The following is a 20,553-nucleotide window of genomic DNA, read 5'->3' on the forward strand; positions in this document are numbered from 1 at the left end:
TGGCAGGTGACTGTCAAAATCCATGTTAAGTCTCCAGAGCAAAGCTGCAGCAACTTTCATTCCTTCCATCATGCAATAGGAGTGATATATTTTTAGGTTATAATGGGCATCATGGCAAGATGCAATATTCCTTATGTTTTAAGGGTATAACTTTAAAATGGCTTTTGCAGGCCAGCCACTATATAGTCCACTGGGCCAAACCTGTTGGTAACTTTCTAAGAGGCATCTAGATCAGCTATGTACCCTTACTCTCTACTCTGCCATCTAGTGACTGGAAGGGGGGGGGTCTGAGTAATGTACATGAGGGAAGTATTGATGAGGCCAATCTATGTCAAGGAGCTGGGTATATGCCATATCCAAAAATTTCATTAATCCATACATGTTTCCCCCCTTCACGTTTACTTTATCTACTGAATGTATGATGAATTGTCAAACTAATAAAACAAACTTATCTGTGAAAAGATCTAAACCTCCAAAAAACATCTCCTTCATTTGTAGTTCCAATCTCAATTATATCCATTTTCACATAGTCTGCCAAGCCTGCCTTACTTTTTCTGAGAGAATCCCAATTATTGGTTGCCTCAACCATCACTCAACTTTCCTAACGATCAGGTAATTTCCCTTGATTTTAATGTTCACAATTCCAGCTGGTTTCAGTTTTCTAATTGCATAAGCTCAGCTGGTCAAGGTACTGATGCTTTTGCAATTATCTTATTCAGCTTGTTCACTTACCTACCAGAACACTAGACAATCCTCATCGCACACCCAACATTCATGACCTCAAAAGTATATAGTCAAAGTTAGTGGTCTTCTAAGTATCTTAGACCATAACTTGGTGATGGTCTCTTCTATAATTGACCCCTCCCACTCTCTTTTGGTCATTTTCGGCCTCATGTCATTTGGCATTAGAAGAATGAGAAATGGGATGCTCTGCAAGGTTTCACTTCTTCTTTCCCTTGGTTGGATTACTGTTTTAGCTCTTCTGATCCCAATATTTGTTCAGATTGTCAGTAAAATTATTCTTGTAGGGATAAAATCCTTTACTTCACATTTTACCTTAAAATCTTGTCCTTTATCCAAACCTTAGTTTTTCCAATAAATTTGCTAAGGCTGTTCAGGATAACAATGTTGCACCTAAATCTCCATATTAATTTTTTATCTAAACAAAAACTAACAACGATTGCAAAACAGTTATGAATCAACCCAAACTTGCTTTTGGGCTGGCTAAAAGTATAAAAATTTCTTCTTGTGCAAATGGTATCAAGCATTCTGATCTTTTGCCAAAGCTATTGGCTGCAACTTCTGTCCATCTATACTCCCACCTCTACTAAAACCTTATGGTTCTATTGCATCCTAGCCTGAAGATAAAACTAAACTTACTAGTATCCTATTTTTTTCAAACTCTTATATTGATGATCTTGATAAACAACCTGTATAATATGATAATTTTCTATCTATTGTACTTTACTTTTCTCTCAATGTTGGATACCCTGCATAGCACTATGCACAATAAATTGAAGTATATCAATTCAGTTATTAACCCCCCCCCCACCAAATCAATGTAAGACTACAATATGGCTACTCAAAATCCAGCAAATTCAAGTAACTGAATTCTTCTAAATTCAAACTGAAATCTTCTAAATTCAGCAGGCTAAAAGCCTGCTGAATTTAGAAGATTTATCTGAACTGGCTCAACATATGCATATATCTTTTTACATATACATCTTTTTTTAGTAATTCACCCTATCATTAAACAATAAACTAAACTCTATATACTTAAGACACAAATAAATATACTTAAGACACTAAACTCTATATACTTAAAGACGAAATTTTAATACACAGTGCATCTAAACATGAAAATTATATTACTGCAAAGTCTGCCTTACATATAAAACTGAAATATAAATAATTGATATATATGCTTTATAGGAAAAAATTAAACTACAACCAAAACCTCATTAAATAAAACAATAAACATTAACACTTATCTTCCAATTCTTATAAATGTCTGTAATTTGTCTTACATTCCTTAAGGTATCATTTTCTTGTTTCTGGTCAACAAGAAGGGCCTGCAATTTCTTATTTGCAAAATTTTGATAGTTATTTTCTTCCCTTAGAGATCTGAAAAATAATCATATGTGTGTGTGTATATATATATATATATATATATATATAATATTTATAAAAATAGTAGGATTTAATCACATTACTGAACGGCTAAGCAAGCAAGAAAAAGAAAACGGCTAAGCAAGCAAGAAACCTCTTAGAAATCTTACTCAAGATTTCTAAGAGGTACAAGCTAAAGGTTATAATGATTTATGCACAAACATCGAGCCATGATGATGAAGAGGTTGAAGAAATGTACACCAAAATTGAGAATCTTCTAGATGAGCAGAAAACCCGCTACACTATTATTATGGGGGACTTCAATGCTAAGGTTGGAAAAACACAAAACAGCGCGGAAAGGGGAACTATAGGAAATTTTGGAATTGGTGAAAGAAATGAAAGAGGTGAAAGCCTTGTGTAATTTTCAGAATCTCAAGGACTGTCAGTATTGAACACTTTTTTTAAGAAAAGGGTGAACAGAAAGTGGACATGGAAGAGTCCAAATGGATTAACAACTAATAAAATCGACTTCATCCTCACTAACAGAAGATATATTGTGAATGATGTTACCATCCTCAATAAGGTAAATGTTGGAAGTGATCACAGAATGGTAAGATGTACACTTGATATAGATGTAGGAAAGGAAAGGAAAAAACTGACTCGAGTAAATAATACAAAGGTCTTTGAGATAACAGAGGAGGAGAAAAAGCAGTATGTACTGGAACTTAAGAACAGGTTTCAGCTTCTGCAGACTGCTCAGGACCAAGATATCGACGAGGAATATTACAACTTTCTGAAAGTGATAAAGCCCAAGAAATCTATAGGGAAAAAGAAATCCAAAGAATAAAAAATTAGTCAAGAAACACTTGTCATGATGAACCGAAGACGACACATGAAGAGCAAGAAAAATACTGACAGGGAGAAAACTGAGTATACTGAGTTATGCAAAGCCATTAGAAAGAGACTCAGAGAGGACATAAGAAGATTTAACACAAGAAAAGTAGAACAAGCAATAAGGGAGACCAAAGGATTTAAATCTGCAGCCATGAGCAGTAATACAGAAAGACAAATGATACTGAAACTGAAGAATAGCGATGGTGTACTTATAAACAGCAGAGAAGGCATAATTCAAATAGCAGAAGACTACTATAGAGAATTATACAAGAATGATGCCAGCAGTGGGGAAGATGGATTGCAAAGTAGCAACACATACGACATACCCGATATTCTTCCTGATGAGGTAGAACATGCATTGAAGAAAATGAAAGCCCCGGGGGAAGATGAAGTTACTGTAGAGTTGTTAAAATTGGGAGGAAGAGACATAACACAAAAACTGGCAAGGCTCTTCACAAAGTGCATTAGAAAAGGTGTGGCGCCTAAGTAGGGGAATAATGCAAGCATAGTTTTGCTGCATAAGAAAGGAGATAAATCAGAAATTGGAAATTATAGACCAATTAGCTTATCCCACATCTACAAGTTGTTCACAAGGGTCATTAGTAACAGATTAGAAAGAATACTTGATGAGAATCAACCGAAAGAGCAAGCTGGCTTTAGGACTGGATTCTCAACTATGGATCACCTTCACGTAATATCACAGCTAATGGAGAAAGCAAATGAATATAAAACACCATTATGCCTGGCATTTGTGGATTATGAAAAGGCATTTGACTCCATACAGCATAAGGCAATGTTTCAGGCACTGGAAAGACAAGGCATAGATACCCCACATATTATGATTTTGAAGAAAATATATGAGAGTGCTACCTCCTTTATTAGACTAGACAAAGACAGTAGGAAATTTAAAATCGAGAAAGGAGTTCGACAAGCAGACACAATATCTCCGAAGCTGTTTACTGCTGCCCTTGAGGAAGCTTTCAGAAGAATAGACTGGTCGCAGAAAGGAGTCAATGTGAATGGAGAGTACCTAAACCATTTACGATTTGCAGATGACATTGTGGTCATAAGCCATGATCCCAAAGAATTAGAGAAAAATTGTAATCAGTTATGCAGAGTTAGTAAGGATTTTGTACTAAAGATGAATAACTAAAACAAAAGTAATGATGAACAAGTATGCCACAGAAAGGGAAATAATGATTGAAGCAGCAGTAATTATAACGGTGGAGTCATATACTTATCTGGGACAAGTTATTAGCTGTAATAATGATAAATGGCTAGAAGTCAAGAGAAGAATAAATTTTGGATGGACAGCATTCAGGAAATATAGTCACATAGTGAAGAGCAATATCCCAGTTTGTCTGAAACGTAAAATAATGAACCAATGTATACTCCCCACCATGACTTATGGAAGTGAACCTTGGGCACTCACCAAAAGAATGGAAGAGAAGCTGACAACTACACAGCGAAGAATGGAACGAATTATATTGGGAATCAGACTGTTAGATAAGAAGAGAAACAGATGGATTAGGCAGCAACTCAAGTAAAGGACATTATCAAAACCAAAGAACAAAAATGGTCTTGGGCAGGACACAGCTCGAAGGCATGATAACAGATGGACCAAGAAAATAACAGAATGGTACCCAAGGGGAGCTAGAAGTAAACCTGGAAGACAATGATGGAGATCGACAGATGAAATTCAAGAGTTTGTAGGTAGTAAATGGATGGCCATTGCACAAAACAGAAGGAACTGGAAAGTTGCTGGAGAGGCCTTCATGGTAAACTTTTATGCACTGTTTGTACAGCTGAATTTTCTGTTGAACATGGTGGTCGTTCAGATAATTACACAGCACACTGATAAAAAGAAGCACAAAGAAGCAGTTGCGGCAAAAAGTGCAAGCTGTAAACTAACCTCTTTCATGACAAAACAACAAGACATATGTGGTGAATGGAAACGTTTCGCTGCACAAGAAGGATTGCTAGCTTTCCATAGTATCAAGCATAACCACTCGTTTAGATCAGCGGATTGCACATCTACCATCATACAAAACTTATTGTCGAAAAGTTTCACATGTGCAAGAACAAAATGTGAAAGTATAGTTGTGAATGTACTGGCTACATTTTTTATTTCGTGAAGTGATGAGTGACTTACGTGAGACAAAATAAGTATCTGTTATGGTAGATTCATCAAATCACTCAAGCCTGAAGTTGGTGCCAGTTTTGGTGAGGTATTTTATATCCATGAAAGGAATACAAGTGAAATTGTTGGAATATCAAAATCTCACAGAAGAAACATCTGAGATATTAGTGGATAACATTCTGTCCATATTGGAGAAATATAAGTTAACCAACAAGATAGCATTTTGTGGTGACAACTGCAACACCAACTGTGGAGGCACTGCGAGAAAAGGCAAGAATAATGTCTTTCATAAGTTAAGCAAGAACATGAAAATGAACATCTTGAGTGTAGGCTGTGCTGCACATATCGTGTATAACGCTTTGTAAACAAGTGCTGATACATTGCCAATTGATGTGAAATCAATCATTAACAAAGTTAGTGGGAGACAACAGAGAATGGTAATTAATGGACACTGCTCTTCACGGACGAATGTTATTAGTGGAGTTTCCCAGGGTTCAGTGATAGGCCCATTGTTGTTTTGTGTATTCGTCGATGATATTGATGAAGGTATATCAGGCTTAATGTCCAAGTTTGCAGATGATACAAAGGTTAGCAGGGTAGTTAACGACAGTAAAGACAGCATACTACTCCAACTGGATCTGGATAAGTTGGGCAAATGGGCTGAGAAGTGGCAACTGAAGTTACTGCATATGGGTAGCAATAACCCAAGAGAAACGTACCAATCCTGTGGTACTACACTCAGGGAAGTGAAAAGTGAAAAAGACCTGGGGGTAATTGTGCAGTTAGATATGAAGTTTGCTGAGCAATGCAGATGGGCTGAGAGGGCAGGTCATGGAGCAATGATATATAGGAATTTTGCTAGAAAGGACAGGGACATGATTATCCCGTTGTACAAGGCAATGGTCAGGCCACACCTTGAGCACTGTGTACAGGTCTGGAGGCCTCATTTTAGGATGGATGTAGAGTTGCTAGAACAAGTAAAAAGAAGGGCAACAAAATTGGTGAGGAGAACAAAAGGGTGCTCTAACTAAGAAAGGCTTAAGTTCTGCAAATTGCAGCACCTGGAGAGTAAGCAGTTGCAAGGTGATCTGATTGAGGTGTATAAGGGCTTGAATGGGTTGAGCAAGCTGAATACTGATGGGATTCTTCCTCTTGCTCAGATTAAGAACCTGAGGGGGCATAGATTCAAATTGAGGAAAGACAGTTGTAGAATAGATGTGTGGAAATTTGCCTTTAGCTAGCAGGTAGTTGATTGGTGGTACAAACTTCTATCTTTTGTTGAGGAAGTTGATAGCCGAAATAAATTTAAGGCTGAGCTGGACAGGCATTTGGAACAAATGGAGCAGTGAAATGGGGGTTTTTTTTTTTTTTTTGGCTGATACTGAATAACCTTGCTTTTATGCATCATATGCCTCTATTAATGCTAATGATTATATTTTTAATAATCACACTTAGGTGGATGGCTGCTGTCTAAGAAAGTTGTTACTCACAACCGTGCATCCACAGCACAAGCCCTTTATAAACATATCAGATAACGTTTTCTACCACCTTCTTGTGTCCAATAATACATTTCTTTCTTCACAGTCCACTCTATCTGGGTAAGCGTATTGTCAATAATATTAACAATAGCTATTAACAATAAGGTTACTATAATTTCACTATTATTAACAATAGCCTCATGTCTTTTGACATACACATCACTGGCCATCATGGGTCAAATGACAATGTTGTTCTAGTTGTGCCAGTAATTCAACTGTGGTATGTTCTACAATTCTTTTCCTGTACTCTCACCCTAGACATTCTAGCTATAGTGGGTACTACATTTATTCTAGTCTTTATAAAATCAATATATTCATAACCAGATATAAGTCTAATGCCTTCTGAAATTTATGCTGGGCTTGAATTTCATCAGCCTCCCCTTAATGGCTGCTCCATCTTTAATTTTTTTAAGGGATTCTAACATCCAGGAACCATCTTTCAAACCAATGCCTCAATTCATCTTTAAAAATCTTTGGCTCAGTAGCAGCTTTCACAAATGGAGATGACAACATTAACAGCTTACTCATCTTTTTATCTTCATCCTGTGGATTTCTTATTAGCATTAGTAGAGGCATTTGATGCAAGAAAGCAAGCTTATGCAGCATCAGCCAAAAAAAAAACCCACTTCCACTTTACCCCTCTGTTCGTTCAAAATACCTGTCCAGCTGAGCCTTAAACTTATTTAGGCTATCAACCTCCACCACAAGGGATGGAAGTCTGTTCCACCAACCAACCACCCGCTGGCTAAAGGCAAATTTCCGCACGTCTATCCTACATTTGTCTTTCCTCAATTTGAATTTATGCCCTCTCAGGTGATTTTTCTGAGCTAGAGGAAGAATCCCATCAGCATTGAGCATGCTTAAACCATTCAAGGCTTTATACACCTCTATCAGATCACCTCGCTGGTGCCTAGTCTCCAGACACTGTAATTTGCAAAACTTAAGCCTTTCTTCGTAAGAGCACCCCTTTGTTCCATTCACTAATCTTGTTGCCTTTCTCTGTACTCGTTCCAGCAGCTCTACATCCTTCTTGAAATGAGGCCTCCAGACCTGTATACAGTACTCTAGGTGTGGCCTGACCATTGCCTTATACAATGGAATAATCACCTCCTTATCCCTGCTGGAAAAATTTCTGTATATCATTGACAATACTCCATGAGCTACTCTTGCAGCCTGTCTGCACTGCTCAGAGAACTCCATATCTGCCTGCACAACCACCCCCAAGTCCCTTTCATTCTCTACCACTGTCAGTGTAGTACCACAGAGTTGATACGTTGCTCTGGGGTTGCTGTTTCCCATGTGTAGTACTTTACATTTGTCAATGTTAAACTTCATTTGCCACCTCTCAGCCCATCTGCTCAACCTTTCCAGATCCTGTTGCAGCAGCATAGTGTCAGTAGTGTCCTTGACAACCCTGCCAACCTTTGTATCATCTGCAAACTTGGACATTAAGCTTGATATACCATCATCAATATCATTTATAAATACAGAAAACAATAATGGACCCAACACTGAGCCCTGAGGGACTCCACTAATGACATTAGTCCACGATGAGCAGTGTCCATTGATTACCACTCTCTGTCTTCTCCCCCTCAACCACCCCTTTATCCATAGCAGTAATTTGCCTCCAATGTCACACTGCTCCAATTTGTGTAGCAGTCTTCCATGTGCAACAGTATCAAAAGCCTTTCTAAGATCCAAGTATATAATATCAAAGTTATTCCCTGCATCCAGTTCTTTTGTGACTGCATCATAGTATCCAATCAAGTTGGTCAGGCAAGACTTCCCCTTAACAAAACCATGCTGTGTCTGAGCTATAACTGAAGTCTTGTCTAAATGATCCTGCAGTGCTTCTGTAACCAGTGCCTCCATTAATTTTCCTGGAACAGAAGTTAAGCTCACAGGTCTATAATTACTTGTGTCAGCCTTTGATCCTCCTTTGTGAATTGGGGTCACATTTGCACATTTCCAGTCTATGGGTACCTCCCCTGAGTCCAAGGAAGCTCTCATAATTATGGCTAAGGGTTTGCTTACTTCCTTTGCTGCCTCCTTTAATATAACTGGATAGATCCCATCCACCCCGGGTGCCTTTCTTGTGTTTATCTTCAACAGTTTCTCCTCCACTTTACTCCAAGTTATTTCAAGATTCTGTAGCTTACTGCTAGAGTTGAATACACCTCTGGCATTCCCCTTGCTGAATAACTCCTCATGTGTGAATGTCGATGCAAAATATTCATTTAGTTTGTTAGCTACCTGAGCAGGATCATCAACAGTTGACCCATCAATATCAAGTGGACCAATCTGATTCATCCCCTTCCTTCTAGAGTTTACATAAGTAAAGAACTCTTTGCTGTTTTTCTTTGCATCCCTTGCCAAGGATTTCTCGTAATCTGCCTTCGCCTGCCTAACCTCCTTTGTAACTTGGTTGCATATCAACTTGTATCTATCATAGGCTTCTGTGTCATGTGTTAATTTGTAAGTATCCCATGCATTTTTCTTCTCTGCCATATGCCTCATTAGTTCATCTGACATCCATTTTGGCCTAAACCTTGAACAATATTTCTTAGTTGGTATGTAAAGCCTAGTAGCTTCCAAGATAAGTTCTTTGAATGCTTCCCATTTTGAATTTGCTGTTGGTAACATCATCAGTTGGTCCCACTGTATAGAATTTAAATACTGTCTCAGTCCATCGTAGTCACCTTTACGGAAGCAATAACCCCTCCCTTTACCCCTAATGGTAGTTACCTCTTTGAGTAACTCCCACTTCAGCACACTGTGATCACTGCCACCTAATGGTTCATTTATCTGCAGATTATATCAAAGAATGGTTCCATAGGACCACATTCTTAAACTGCATCCTATAAAAATAAGCCAGAGGTACATATGGGGCAATATAAACCACAGTTGAATAGCACTTCTTATCTACAAATCAAACTTCTTCAAATCTGTTACAGTAACTCTACTCAAAATCAGACCATGGTATAGTTTCGGTATTACAAGTACTACTTGCAACAGAAATGAATGTTGCAGTGGCCCACAGCTCATTTAAATACTAAATACAATTGTAGCCTGCACAGATCCTTCCTGTTGATAAATATTTCAGAGAAAATCCAACTTTATTGCAGGTAACAATACTTCTTTACCTTTAAAAGTTTCTTCCACTATTTTAGCTTTCTTTTGCTTTAGATGAATTAGAAGCATTAATAATTAAGCCTCTTGATGTAAAGAAGTGGATTTAAGCTGAGGTTCTAGCAAAAAGTGAAGTGGATTCTAGCAAAATGAGAACTCAATTTTGTTAAGCAAGAGTTATATATCATTCGCAAAAGACACTATCCCTATCTCCCCATCCCTAGAATTGAAGCCAATGTTAGCAGGAAGAGACTTCAAATATAAGTCAATCACAATTAACCTGCAGTAATGAGAGGAGGGGGGGGGGTCACCTTGTTGCACTCCTCTAGATGGAAAAATTGTAGATTCCTCACTTTTGATAGTCAATGAAGCTAGAAGATATTCCAAGCACAGTAGCTCTCTGTTGGATGGCTGAATAAGAAACAGAATCAAAGGCTTTCCGATTGTGCAAAGATGATGCTATAAAGAAGGAACTTTAGCTTATTCTTAGCTTCAAACAAAATAGATGACAACACTACAATATTTTCCATACAACCACACATCAGCTGGAATGTACACTGATGGTAATCAAACTGGACTACTCTATTCAATCTACTCACTAAAATCTTATGATACATCATTAGAAAAACCTGGAACAATTGTAATTGGGCTAAAATGTGATGTGCAAATGTGACCCCAATTCACAAAGGCTGACACAAGTAATTATAGACCTGTGAGTTTAACTTCTGTTCCAGGAAAATTAATGGAAACACTGGTTAAGGAACCACTGCAGGATCATCTACACAAGACTTCAGTTATAGCTTGGACACAGCATGGTTTTGTTAAGGGAAAGTCTTGCCTGACCAATTTGATTGGATACTATGATGCAGTCACAAAAGAACTGGATGCAGGGAATAACTTTGATATTATATACCTGGATCTTAGAAAGGCTTTTGATACTGTTGCACATGGAAGACTGCTGCACAAATTGGAGCAGTGTGGCATTGGAGGCAAATTGCTGCTATGGATAAAGGGGTGGTTGAGGGGGAGAAGACAGAGTGGTAATCAATGGACACTGCTCATCGTGGACTAATGTTATTAGTGGAGTCCCTCAGGGTTCAGTGTTGGGTCCATTATTGTTTTCTGTATTTATAAATGATACTGATGATGGTATATCAAGCTTAATGTCCAAGTTTGCAGACGATACAAAGGTTGGCAGGGTTGTCAAGGACACTACTGACACTATGCTGCTGCAACAGGATCTGGAAAGGTTGAGCAGATTGGCTGAGAGGTGGCAAATGAAGTTTAACATTGACAAATGTAAAGTACTACATGTGGGAAACAGCAACCCCCAGAGCAACGTATTAACTCTGTGGTACTACACTGACATTGGTAGAGAATGAAAGGGACCTGGGGGTGGTTGTGCAGGCAGATATGAAGTTCTCTGAGCAGTACAGACGGGCTGCAAGAATAGCTCATGGTGTCTTGTCAATGATATACAGGAATTTTTCTAGCAGGGATAAGGAGGTGATTATTCCCTTGTATAAGGCAATGGTTAGGCCACACCTAGAGTACTGTATACAGGTCTGGAGGCCTCATTTCATGAAAGATGTAGAGCTGCTGGAACGAATACAGAGAAGGGCAACAAGATTAGTGAATGGAACAAAGGGGTGCTCTTACGAAGAAAGGCTTAAGTTTTGCAAATTACAGTGTCTGGAGACCAGGCACCAGCGAGGTGATCTGATAGAGATGTATAAAGCCTTGAATGGTTTGAGCATGCTCAATGCTGATGGGATTCTTCCTCTTGCTCAGAATAATCACCCAAGAGGGCATAAATTCAAATTGAGGAAAGACAGATGTAGGATAGACGTGCGGAAATTTGCCTTTAGCCAGCGGGTGGGTGGTTGGTGGAACAGACTTCCATCCCTTGTTGTGGAAGTGGATAGCCTAAATAAGTTTAAGGCTCAGCTGGACAGGTATTTCGAACGAAGAGAGGGGTGAAGTGGAAGTGGTTTTTTTTTTTTTTTTTTTTTGGCTGATGCTGCATAAGCTTGCTTTCTTGCATCAAATGCCTCTACTAATGCTAAAATGATTAGGTAGTACAGTATTCTCTCCCTTTTGGGAATAAAAATCACCGCAGACTTAAGAAAGAGCTGGAGGTACTCTACTGAGCCATAAAACTAAGTAAAAATAATCCAATAATAGTTAAAGTTTTTTTTTTTACTTTATTTCCAGAGGAATCCTCCTCCTCAAGGTGTAATCAGTAAAAGCATCAGGTCCAGATGATGTAGATAAGGCAGGAAGGATTTCCCTCAATTCTTCCATAGAGATAGGATAATACTTATCAATTTGATCATTAATATCTTTATACTTCACTGCAAATTTCATTTCTTCATTAAGTTCATTCACTCAAAACGCTTTAATCCAATAATCTACAAGATTGGAATGTGGCCTTTTAAAGCTTTGATCACTAGTCTCCAAAATTGCTCTAACATGTAATTTCCTATTCTTATGATACAAAGATTGCATTTTAGATACACTCACTTCCTTCTTTTAGTCTTTCTAGAGCAATTCTCTTTAATTCTATTCCTTTAAAAAAAAAAAAAACAGTTGGACATGCAAGCTTATAAAACATCAGCCAAAAAAAAAAAAAAAAAAAAACACATCACTAGTCCACACTTCCAGTAATTTTTTTCTAGTTCTTCCTTGAATTTACAGTAATACCCCGACTTACACAAACTCGGAGTTACGCGGTTCTTGATTTTTTCGTTTGACAACACTGCCGCCCACTATCTTCAAGGTCGTTTTTCATATGTTATCGATATACGGTGCAACGGCGGAGAATGAGAGCGAAAGATCAACAAAATTCAACTTTGCTGCACATAAGCTGCACACATATACAAGAATTTGTATTCCAACTGTCATATTTATATGTGTGCGTTCGAATTCGTGCTCAACGCTGTGTCGGAAATTACATCGTTTTCACGAGAGAAATGGATTGCGTCGGTCGAGCCGTATACAGTCAGTCCTCGCATAACACGTGTTTACACTACATGATTCGATCATGTACACTATTTATAAATACAGTAACGATATCTTATAATATAACACGAACTGAATTGGCTTATGCACGATTCGCCTTTGTGTTTACAAGAAATGGCAGTCGAACGCAGAATCACCCCAACCGAACACAACACGATAGGAATGAAGAGAAGATTCTGAAAATGTATTTATGTTTTTTATATCAGTGAAGGGGAAACACATTTCACCATAATAACGTAAAAACCAACACAATTCCAGCTATCGGTATGCAATTAGATCGAGTTTACTACCAGTTTATAACAGATTCCACTAGCAGAAACGCAACTGGATTTTTATTGTTTTATGGTAGTAACCCCTAGAAATGTGAGGTGTTAATAGTGTATCTCTGCCTTTATGGTGTTGTTTATTCAGTTGCTACATGCGCAGCTTTGTTTATGCATATCAAGCGTGCCTCCTCGTTTTGTAATTGTGCTTTATTCCCTAAAAATGAGTAAAATACTTAAAAGGTGTGAAAAGGAAGCATACTGGTGAAGACACTGAAGATTCAGAGAGAAAAAGAAAAGAAATTATCGATAAACAGAGGCGGACTGGGTCAAAAATTTTTACCCGGGAAAATTTATAGTGGCCTCATACTATGGTTTATGGCTAAAATCACACAGCCCCACCGGGGTTTCCCCGGTAAGGCTTATGGCCAGTTCGCCTCTGTCGATAGAGAAAAAATATGAAATTGTGAAATGCTTTGAGCGAAATCAAAGACCATGTGATATTGCACGTGCTACAGGCCTAAATGAGGCAACGGTGAAAAGCACATGACAATTGCAAACTTGACAGAAGGTCTCAGCTCAATTGAAAAGGGCTTAAAAATTTTAGAAAACATAGACTACAACGAAGAATGCGTTATAGCTACAAAGCAAGGAATAAAAAAATTATTAGCTTGCTACGAAGAAATTCTGCATGAAAAAAAGAAGGCGCTGTGTCGTCAGACGAATTTGTTAGATTTTATGAAGCCATCGACATCAAAATAACTTTTTTATGTAAGTCATTTATTTTTTTAATACATATTTTGTATTAATATGTATAAAGAACTGCAATTTTATTAATATTTTTCTTCTAAACTAGTGTTTTTGTTAGTCCTTGGTCCCAATTAAACAAAATTTATACGTATTTATATGCAAAGTTGTACCCCGACTTACGAGAATTCGACTTAAGCGATTTTCGTCGGACCCACCTATCGCGTAACTTCGGGGTATTACTGTATTCAAACTGCCCACTATCATCACAACACCAGATGGAAGTTTGTTCCAACAGTCAACCACCCACTGGCAAACCTCCCCACATCTATCCTGCAACCATCCTTCCTCAATTTGAATTTATGCTTCCTCATGTGTGTAGTCTGAGCATGAGGAAGAATGCCATCAGCACTGAGCTTGTTCAATCCATTCAAAGCCATAAAAACCTTGATCACATCATCTCGTAGGTGCATTGAGTCACTGCTCATAATCGGACCACGAGTATTACTTTCTTTTGTTGCCTCTCTAACATGCTGCTGTAGAAAACAATTATCCGATAAATCCAAAAAATTCCTGCTACTGTATGAATTACCAACCCACAAGTTCAAGTAAATATCAGGCATCAGTCAACACAGTAGCAATTGCCAAGGCAGAATACACTGGTCCCACAGGAGGTAGTTATTGTCATAACTATATTATCAGGGGAAACGGGAAATATATTGTGCAAAAAAAGATAGATGGAATAGGACCAGGGTATGTCTGCCAAGAGCAAAGTTTTTTGATGTTGTAGAGAAGATATCTTTTAAGAGCAGAGAAGGTGATACTGTTGTAAATGTTGGAACTAATGATATTAAGGATAGGAGATCTGAGAACTTGCTTAACAAGTACAGGGCAATGTTGAGAAAAATGCTGCAGAAATTTGTATTTGGTCAGCAGATGGTCAATTGTTGGAACAAACTTCCATCTGTTGTTGTGGAAGTGGGAATTTTGAATAAATTCAAGGAAGAACTAGACAAACTATTGGAGGGGATGGACAGGGAGTTGTTTTTTTTTTTTTTTTTTTTTGCTGATGCTGCATAATGCAAGAAAACAAGCTTATAGCTTGTTTTCTTGGATTATTTGCCACTAATACTAATATCTGGAAAGTTAAAATCCCCACTATAAGGTAATCTGATCATCATTTTCATTTTAGTTTTTCCAGTACTTACATCTCACCAAACTGATTCCAGATTGCATTGGCAACTCACATCATCTGGGTGCACTGCCTTAGATTCCATATACTTCTTAAATAAGAGAATTCCCCCCCCACCCCTTTTGTCCTGATTGTTCGTTCCTGTACCTGTTGTACTCGCCATATTCAAATTTACTATCCCATTTTATTCTATTTGTTCTGTATTAGTTGTTCATTATGAAGGCATTAATCTCCAAAATTTTAAGGTTATCACAAGTCACCCTGTGATGCCCTGTTAATAAATAACACTTCTCTAAAAAGAAGTATAATGTTACTTATTAGTAATGTGGCACCAGTACCACCCCTTCTATTCTGCCAGGTGGCTTTTTCAGTGTTTGTTGGCAACTCAGTACGGGCTTGACTACAAGATGAGAGATGCTAAAAGGTGTGAACAGTAAGTTTTCAAAAATGAGCTAAAAAACTGTTGTGATGCATTTTGTAAATAATACTGTTTAGGTATGTTAGAACTTACATTTGTATTTTATAACACAAGCAGAAAAAGAAATGCTAATATGGAAGGCACTGATCTCTTAAATTTTAAGGCCACTGCTACAAGTTGCTTGTATTACTGATAAGTAATACGAGACTATCACTAATGTCCCTGCATAGGGACATTAGTGATAGTAGCCTCAGAATTCAAGAATCTAGTGTCTTCCAATAAGATAAGAATCTTTTTTCCGCCTATTCTATAATACAAGGGTGTAAATCCTATTATAACTAAACTGCATTATTTACAGACATGCTCAGGGCATTCCTTAGCTCAATTTTGAAAATGAATATACAACCACTCCCCGACTTACCGTATTTTCCGGCTTATACGACGCAGTTTTTTTCGCGAAGAAATACTCGGAAAATCACCCTGTGTCTTATATGGTCAATGTCAGATTAGGCCTAAAGACTACCGGCAATGCATTTTCAATGACGCAGTGCCGGTAAACTGAATTCTGAAAACTTCCCTTTGAAATTCACACCAATTTTACTCAAGATTTATCTGTTGAAATATATTTTTAACAATTATTAGTGGTTACAATCTATGGCAACAAAACATACCAGTAATCGTTTTTTCGTGGAAAATTTGTTGAGATCTGCGTGATATGAATCTCACAATCAGACGTAAGTAAAAACTTGTTTCATTTTCCCATGTGTTTGCTTCCTCTTATTTTATGGTATTCCTCTATGATCGTTTATGGTATTCGTGATTTTATGGTATTCCTCTATGATCGTTTAAGAAGTGTGGCATAACCAATGCTCTTGATGGCATGGAAGACGACCTTTTGTATGAGGAAACAGATTCATCTGACTCAGAGATTGCTCATAACATGAACGATGGTGACATTGAATATCTTGAGTATTATGATGATTTCAGTAATGGCTTTTTAGGGTTTAAGGATAAATGAAAATGTCAGACATTTCATAATCTTTAGAACAAATAAATATTTTAAAAAATTTCTTGTGTTTTATGAATTGAATAAAAACTCCATGTTGCAAGTCCATTTAATAAAAAAATTAAAAAAAATAAATGTAACTCCATTTAATTTATTTTTAATACCTACCCCCTGATTACGTCCCGTATCACGCCATGTCACCATATTTGTTTACATCAGTCGGTAAAAGATCGCTACTTAGTTTCACCGTAAACAGTATTGAAGGATAATAGAAGGGTTATTATTTTTTCCAAAATATGTGGCCAAAACTAGGGTGCGTCTTATAAGCCGGAAAATACGGTAAATAAGGGTTGCATTCCATGGAACTCTACGTAAGTCAGAATTTCTCTAAATGCTTATGCAGCACTCCCAACTATGCATGCTGAATTTGATTGAAGCAAAAAAGAAATGTCTGACGAATGTGTAAATAGAATTATTTATTCAATTTTTTTATCTTATGTGCAGGAAAAATTACAAGTGTAAAAAATTACAAAAAGAGAGAGGAGGCAGCATAACCTCAGCAAGTTTTACCTTTCAAGCATTGTTGTCAAAATAACTCTTCAGCTGATAAGTACGTCGCTGTGGAAGTTGAGGACTGTGGAGATTTAGAAGGGTTTTTTCCCCCAACACATCACAAAATTTCTCTGCAGCTGCAGAATCATCATCAGCAACTTCACCGCATACTTTAATGTTGTGGAAACTAGTGCGATGTTTGAACCTATTAAACCAGCTGTTGCTTGCCAAGAATGTGGCTTGGGGTTCACTGTACTTATCCTTAATATCTTCATAAATACTTCTTGCTTTTGCTTGAACGGCCATTAGATTCAGGGGCACTCGCTTCTGAATCTGATTTTCTATCCATATTATTAATAGCTTTCCATCTTTGATATAGCACCTGAATGCTGCTTTGTGATCACTGTTGATCTTAAATGCCTTGATCCTTTAACATGTTCTTTTATACGCTCACTGTCCTTTAAAATAGCATTCACTTTTGAAGCAGCGAGACCTAATTCACGTGCAATAGGTGACAAATTTTGTCCTGCTTTTTACTTCTTAATCATTTTCATCTTCATTTCTAAATCAATTTTGTTTGGTTTCTTAGCACTGCCAGCACTTGCACTTTCTGTTTGTCCCCTTCCCTTCATCACTGTAATAAGTAAATAGGAATGAAGAGAAGATTCTGAAAATTATTCATGTTTTTTATATGATTGAAGATTTCAGTGAAGGGGAACTCATTTCACAATAATACCGTAATGTAAAAACCCACAGAATTCCAATTATTGGTACTATCACAAATGCAATAAGATCGAGTTTACTACCCGTTTATAATAGATTTATTCCTATGCGCTAACAGAAAAGCCCAATAAACCGGAAAGTGCAAATTGTTTTATGATAGTTGACCTCCAGAAATGTGTTTTAGAAAAATATCACAAAGGCATTCAAAATTGATTCTTATAATGGAACATATGGTAACGATGAAAGTGTAGTGCAATTTCCATTATAAAAATTACCTTTGAGAGATAAATAGCTTAGGTATATAGTGAAAATTCCAAATTCTGAGGTCTTGGAATGAATTACCAAAAAAAAAAAAAAAAAACCCAATGTGTTATTGGGTTCACATTACGATATTTTCATTACATTTATTCCTATGGGATGCAAAATACATTTCCACAATTTTTTTAAGTTTGCGCCGGCCGGCAAAAACTTATGTAAAGTCGAATTTCCGCAAGTCAAGTATTACATAAGCTGGGGAGTGCCTGTATATAAACAGCACTAAATATTAGATGTATTACACTTCTGGATGTATAGCTAATACAAACATAAAAAGAAGAGTGAAAACAAAATTATGGATCTCAAACATGTTAAGGATCAGCTTAATTTTTCTTTTCAGTTCTGTGCTAACCAAAAACATCAGGCTCCTTCCCATTTCATTATGATTCAATGCCCTGATTCAGTGTGTTTTAGCTTTCCAGTGTGCATCAAATAAAATACTATTTATTAGCAAAAATAAATTAAATGTATAACTTACTTTAGCTGAACTTGAGTTTGTTGATGGCCAATTTTTATATCATCATATAACTGATGGTTTTCCCTAGAAATTTTTGTTATTTCCATCTTTAAAGAGTGTATTTCTTTTTCTTGAAGATTCAGCTGATCTTTCTGTTCAAGCATATAAATATCTCATAAGTTTTATAATTCATTTTAAATATAGAATATTTTTATTTATTTATAATTTAGAGATCAAATATTAAAAAAAAAAGATATTACCATTAACTATCCATTATTATATTAAATATCAACAAGAGCCTAATTTTTAAGCTTACTGCATTTCATCAAAAGCCAAATTCAGGATTAGGGCAGTTCAACTAAGAGATCATCACCCTACATGCTATAAGTTTCAAAAATGGACTTCTGACTCATTTCCACAATAGAGATCAGTTTGTCTTAATGTGGATCCTTCATTTTTTGATTAAATGCAGTTAGCTTGTTTATATAGTGAAGATGTTTGCCCAAGCTCATTACAATACAGGTGAGGAACCTGAATGGGTGTTCAATATCCCAGCTCTTATTAACTAATATTTGCCAACCTGTAAATAATTTAATTTCTCTGAAATCATGATAAAGATCAGTGCATTTCTTTCATGTTATTTCAATGATACATGCTATAGTTATTTTTTTCTTTTCAAATTTTCACTTTTTTGCATAAATGTGACAGAGGATTGGTATGAAAAATTGACAAATTTATATGCTGACAAACTCATGAGCTAAGAATGTATATCACTTTTATTCATTCTCATTTGCTGAATAATGTCTTTAGTAAAGCTGGCACAGAACTTGAATGTATGGGAGAGGGAAGATATTCATATGTTTATAGTTTACTATACTTTTTATTTTTTTAAGTTAGTGACAACCAAAATAAGGCCATCATCAAGTTACTTTTTTTTTTTATAAGTCTTCATCATCATTACCATCAGCCATTTTCAATCCACTGCAGAATGAAGGCCTCTCCAGCAACTTTCCAGTTCCTTCTGTTTTGTGCAATGGCCATCCATTTACTACCTACAAACTCTTGAATTTCATCTGTCGATCTCCATCATTGTCTTCCAGGTTTACTTCTAGCTCCCCTTGGGTACCATTCTGTTATTTTCTTGGTCCATCTGTTATCATGCCTTCGAGCTGTATCCTGCCCAAGACCATTTTAGTTCTTTGGTTTTGATAAGAATGTCCTTTACTTGAGTTGCTGCCTAATCCATGTGTTTCTCTTCTTATCTAACAGTCTGATTCCCAATATAATTCGTTCCATTCTTTGCTGTGTAGTTCTCAGCTTCTCTTCCATTCTTTTGGTGAGTGCCCAAGTTTCACTTCCATAAGTCATGGTGGGGAGTATACATTGGTTCATTATTTCACATTTCAGACAAATTGGGATATTGCTCCTCAGTATGTGACTATATTTCCTGACTGCTATGCATCCAAAATTTATTCTTCTCTTGATTTCCAGCCATTTATCATTATTATAGCTAATTACTTTGCCAGATAAGTATATGAATCCACCTTTTCAATTTCTGCTACTTCAATGATTATATCCCTTTCTGTGGCATACTTGTTCATCATTACTTTTGTTTTAGCCATATTCATCTTTAGTCCAAAATCCTTACTAACTCTGCATAACCAATTAAGATTTTCCTCTAAATCTTTTCGATCGTGGCTTATGACCACAATGTCATCTGCAATCGTAAATGGTTTAGGTACTCTCCATTCACATTGACTCCTTTCTGCGACAAGTCTAATTTTCTGAAAGCTTCCTCAAAGGCAGCAGTAAACAATTCAGAGATTTGTGTCTCCTGTCAAACTCCTTTCTTAATTTTTAATTTGCTACTGTCTTTGTCTAGTCTAATAAAGGAGGTAGCATTCTCATATATTTTCTTCAAAATCATAATATATGGGGTATCTATGCCTTGTCTTTCCAGTGCCCGAAACATTGCCTTATGCTGTATGGAGTGAAATGCCTTTTCATAATACACAAATGGCAGGCACAGTGGTGTTTTATATTCATTTG

The 20,553-nt window shown here is 36.8% G+C and overlaps 1 protein-coding gene across 1 annotated transcript in view; it reads right to left on the minus strand.

Moving 5' to 3' along the window:
* LOC150080619 (hamartin-like) overlaps nucleotides 1–20,553 on the minus strand; it is a 124,645-nt gene that overhangs the window by 72,340 nt on the left and 31,752 nt on the right. Inside the window, exons 4-5 of the mRNA XM_090380758.1 lie at nucleotides 18,526–18,656; nucleotides 2,028–2,124 (exon numbers count right to left, since the gene is read on the minus strand). Of these exons, the coding sequence (XP_090236884.1) occupies nucleotides 2,028–2,124; nucleotides 18,526–18,656 (228 nt within the window). The remainder of the gene's footprint in view (nucleotides 1–2,027; nucleotides 2,125–18,525; nucleotides 18,657–20,553) is intronic.

This window comes from Mastigoproctus giganteus, chromosome 9 (assembly GCF_048544385.1).
Source record: "Mastigoproctus giganteus isolate SK-2022 chromosome 9, ASM4854438v1, whole genome shotgun sequence".
Taxonomy (NCBI): domain Eukaryota; kingdom Metazoa; phylum Arthropoda; class Arachnida; order Uropygi; family Thelyphonidae; genus Mastigoproctus; species Mastigoproctus giganteus.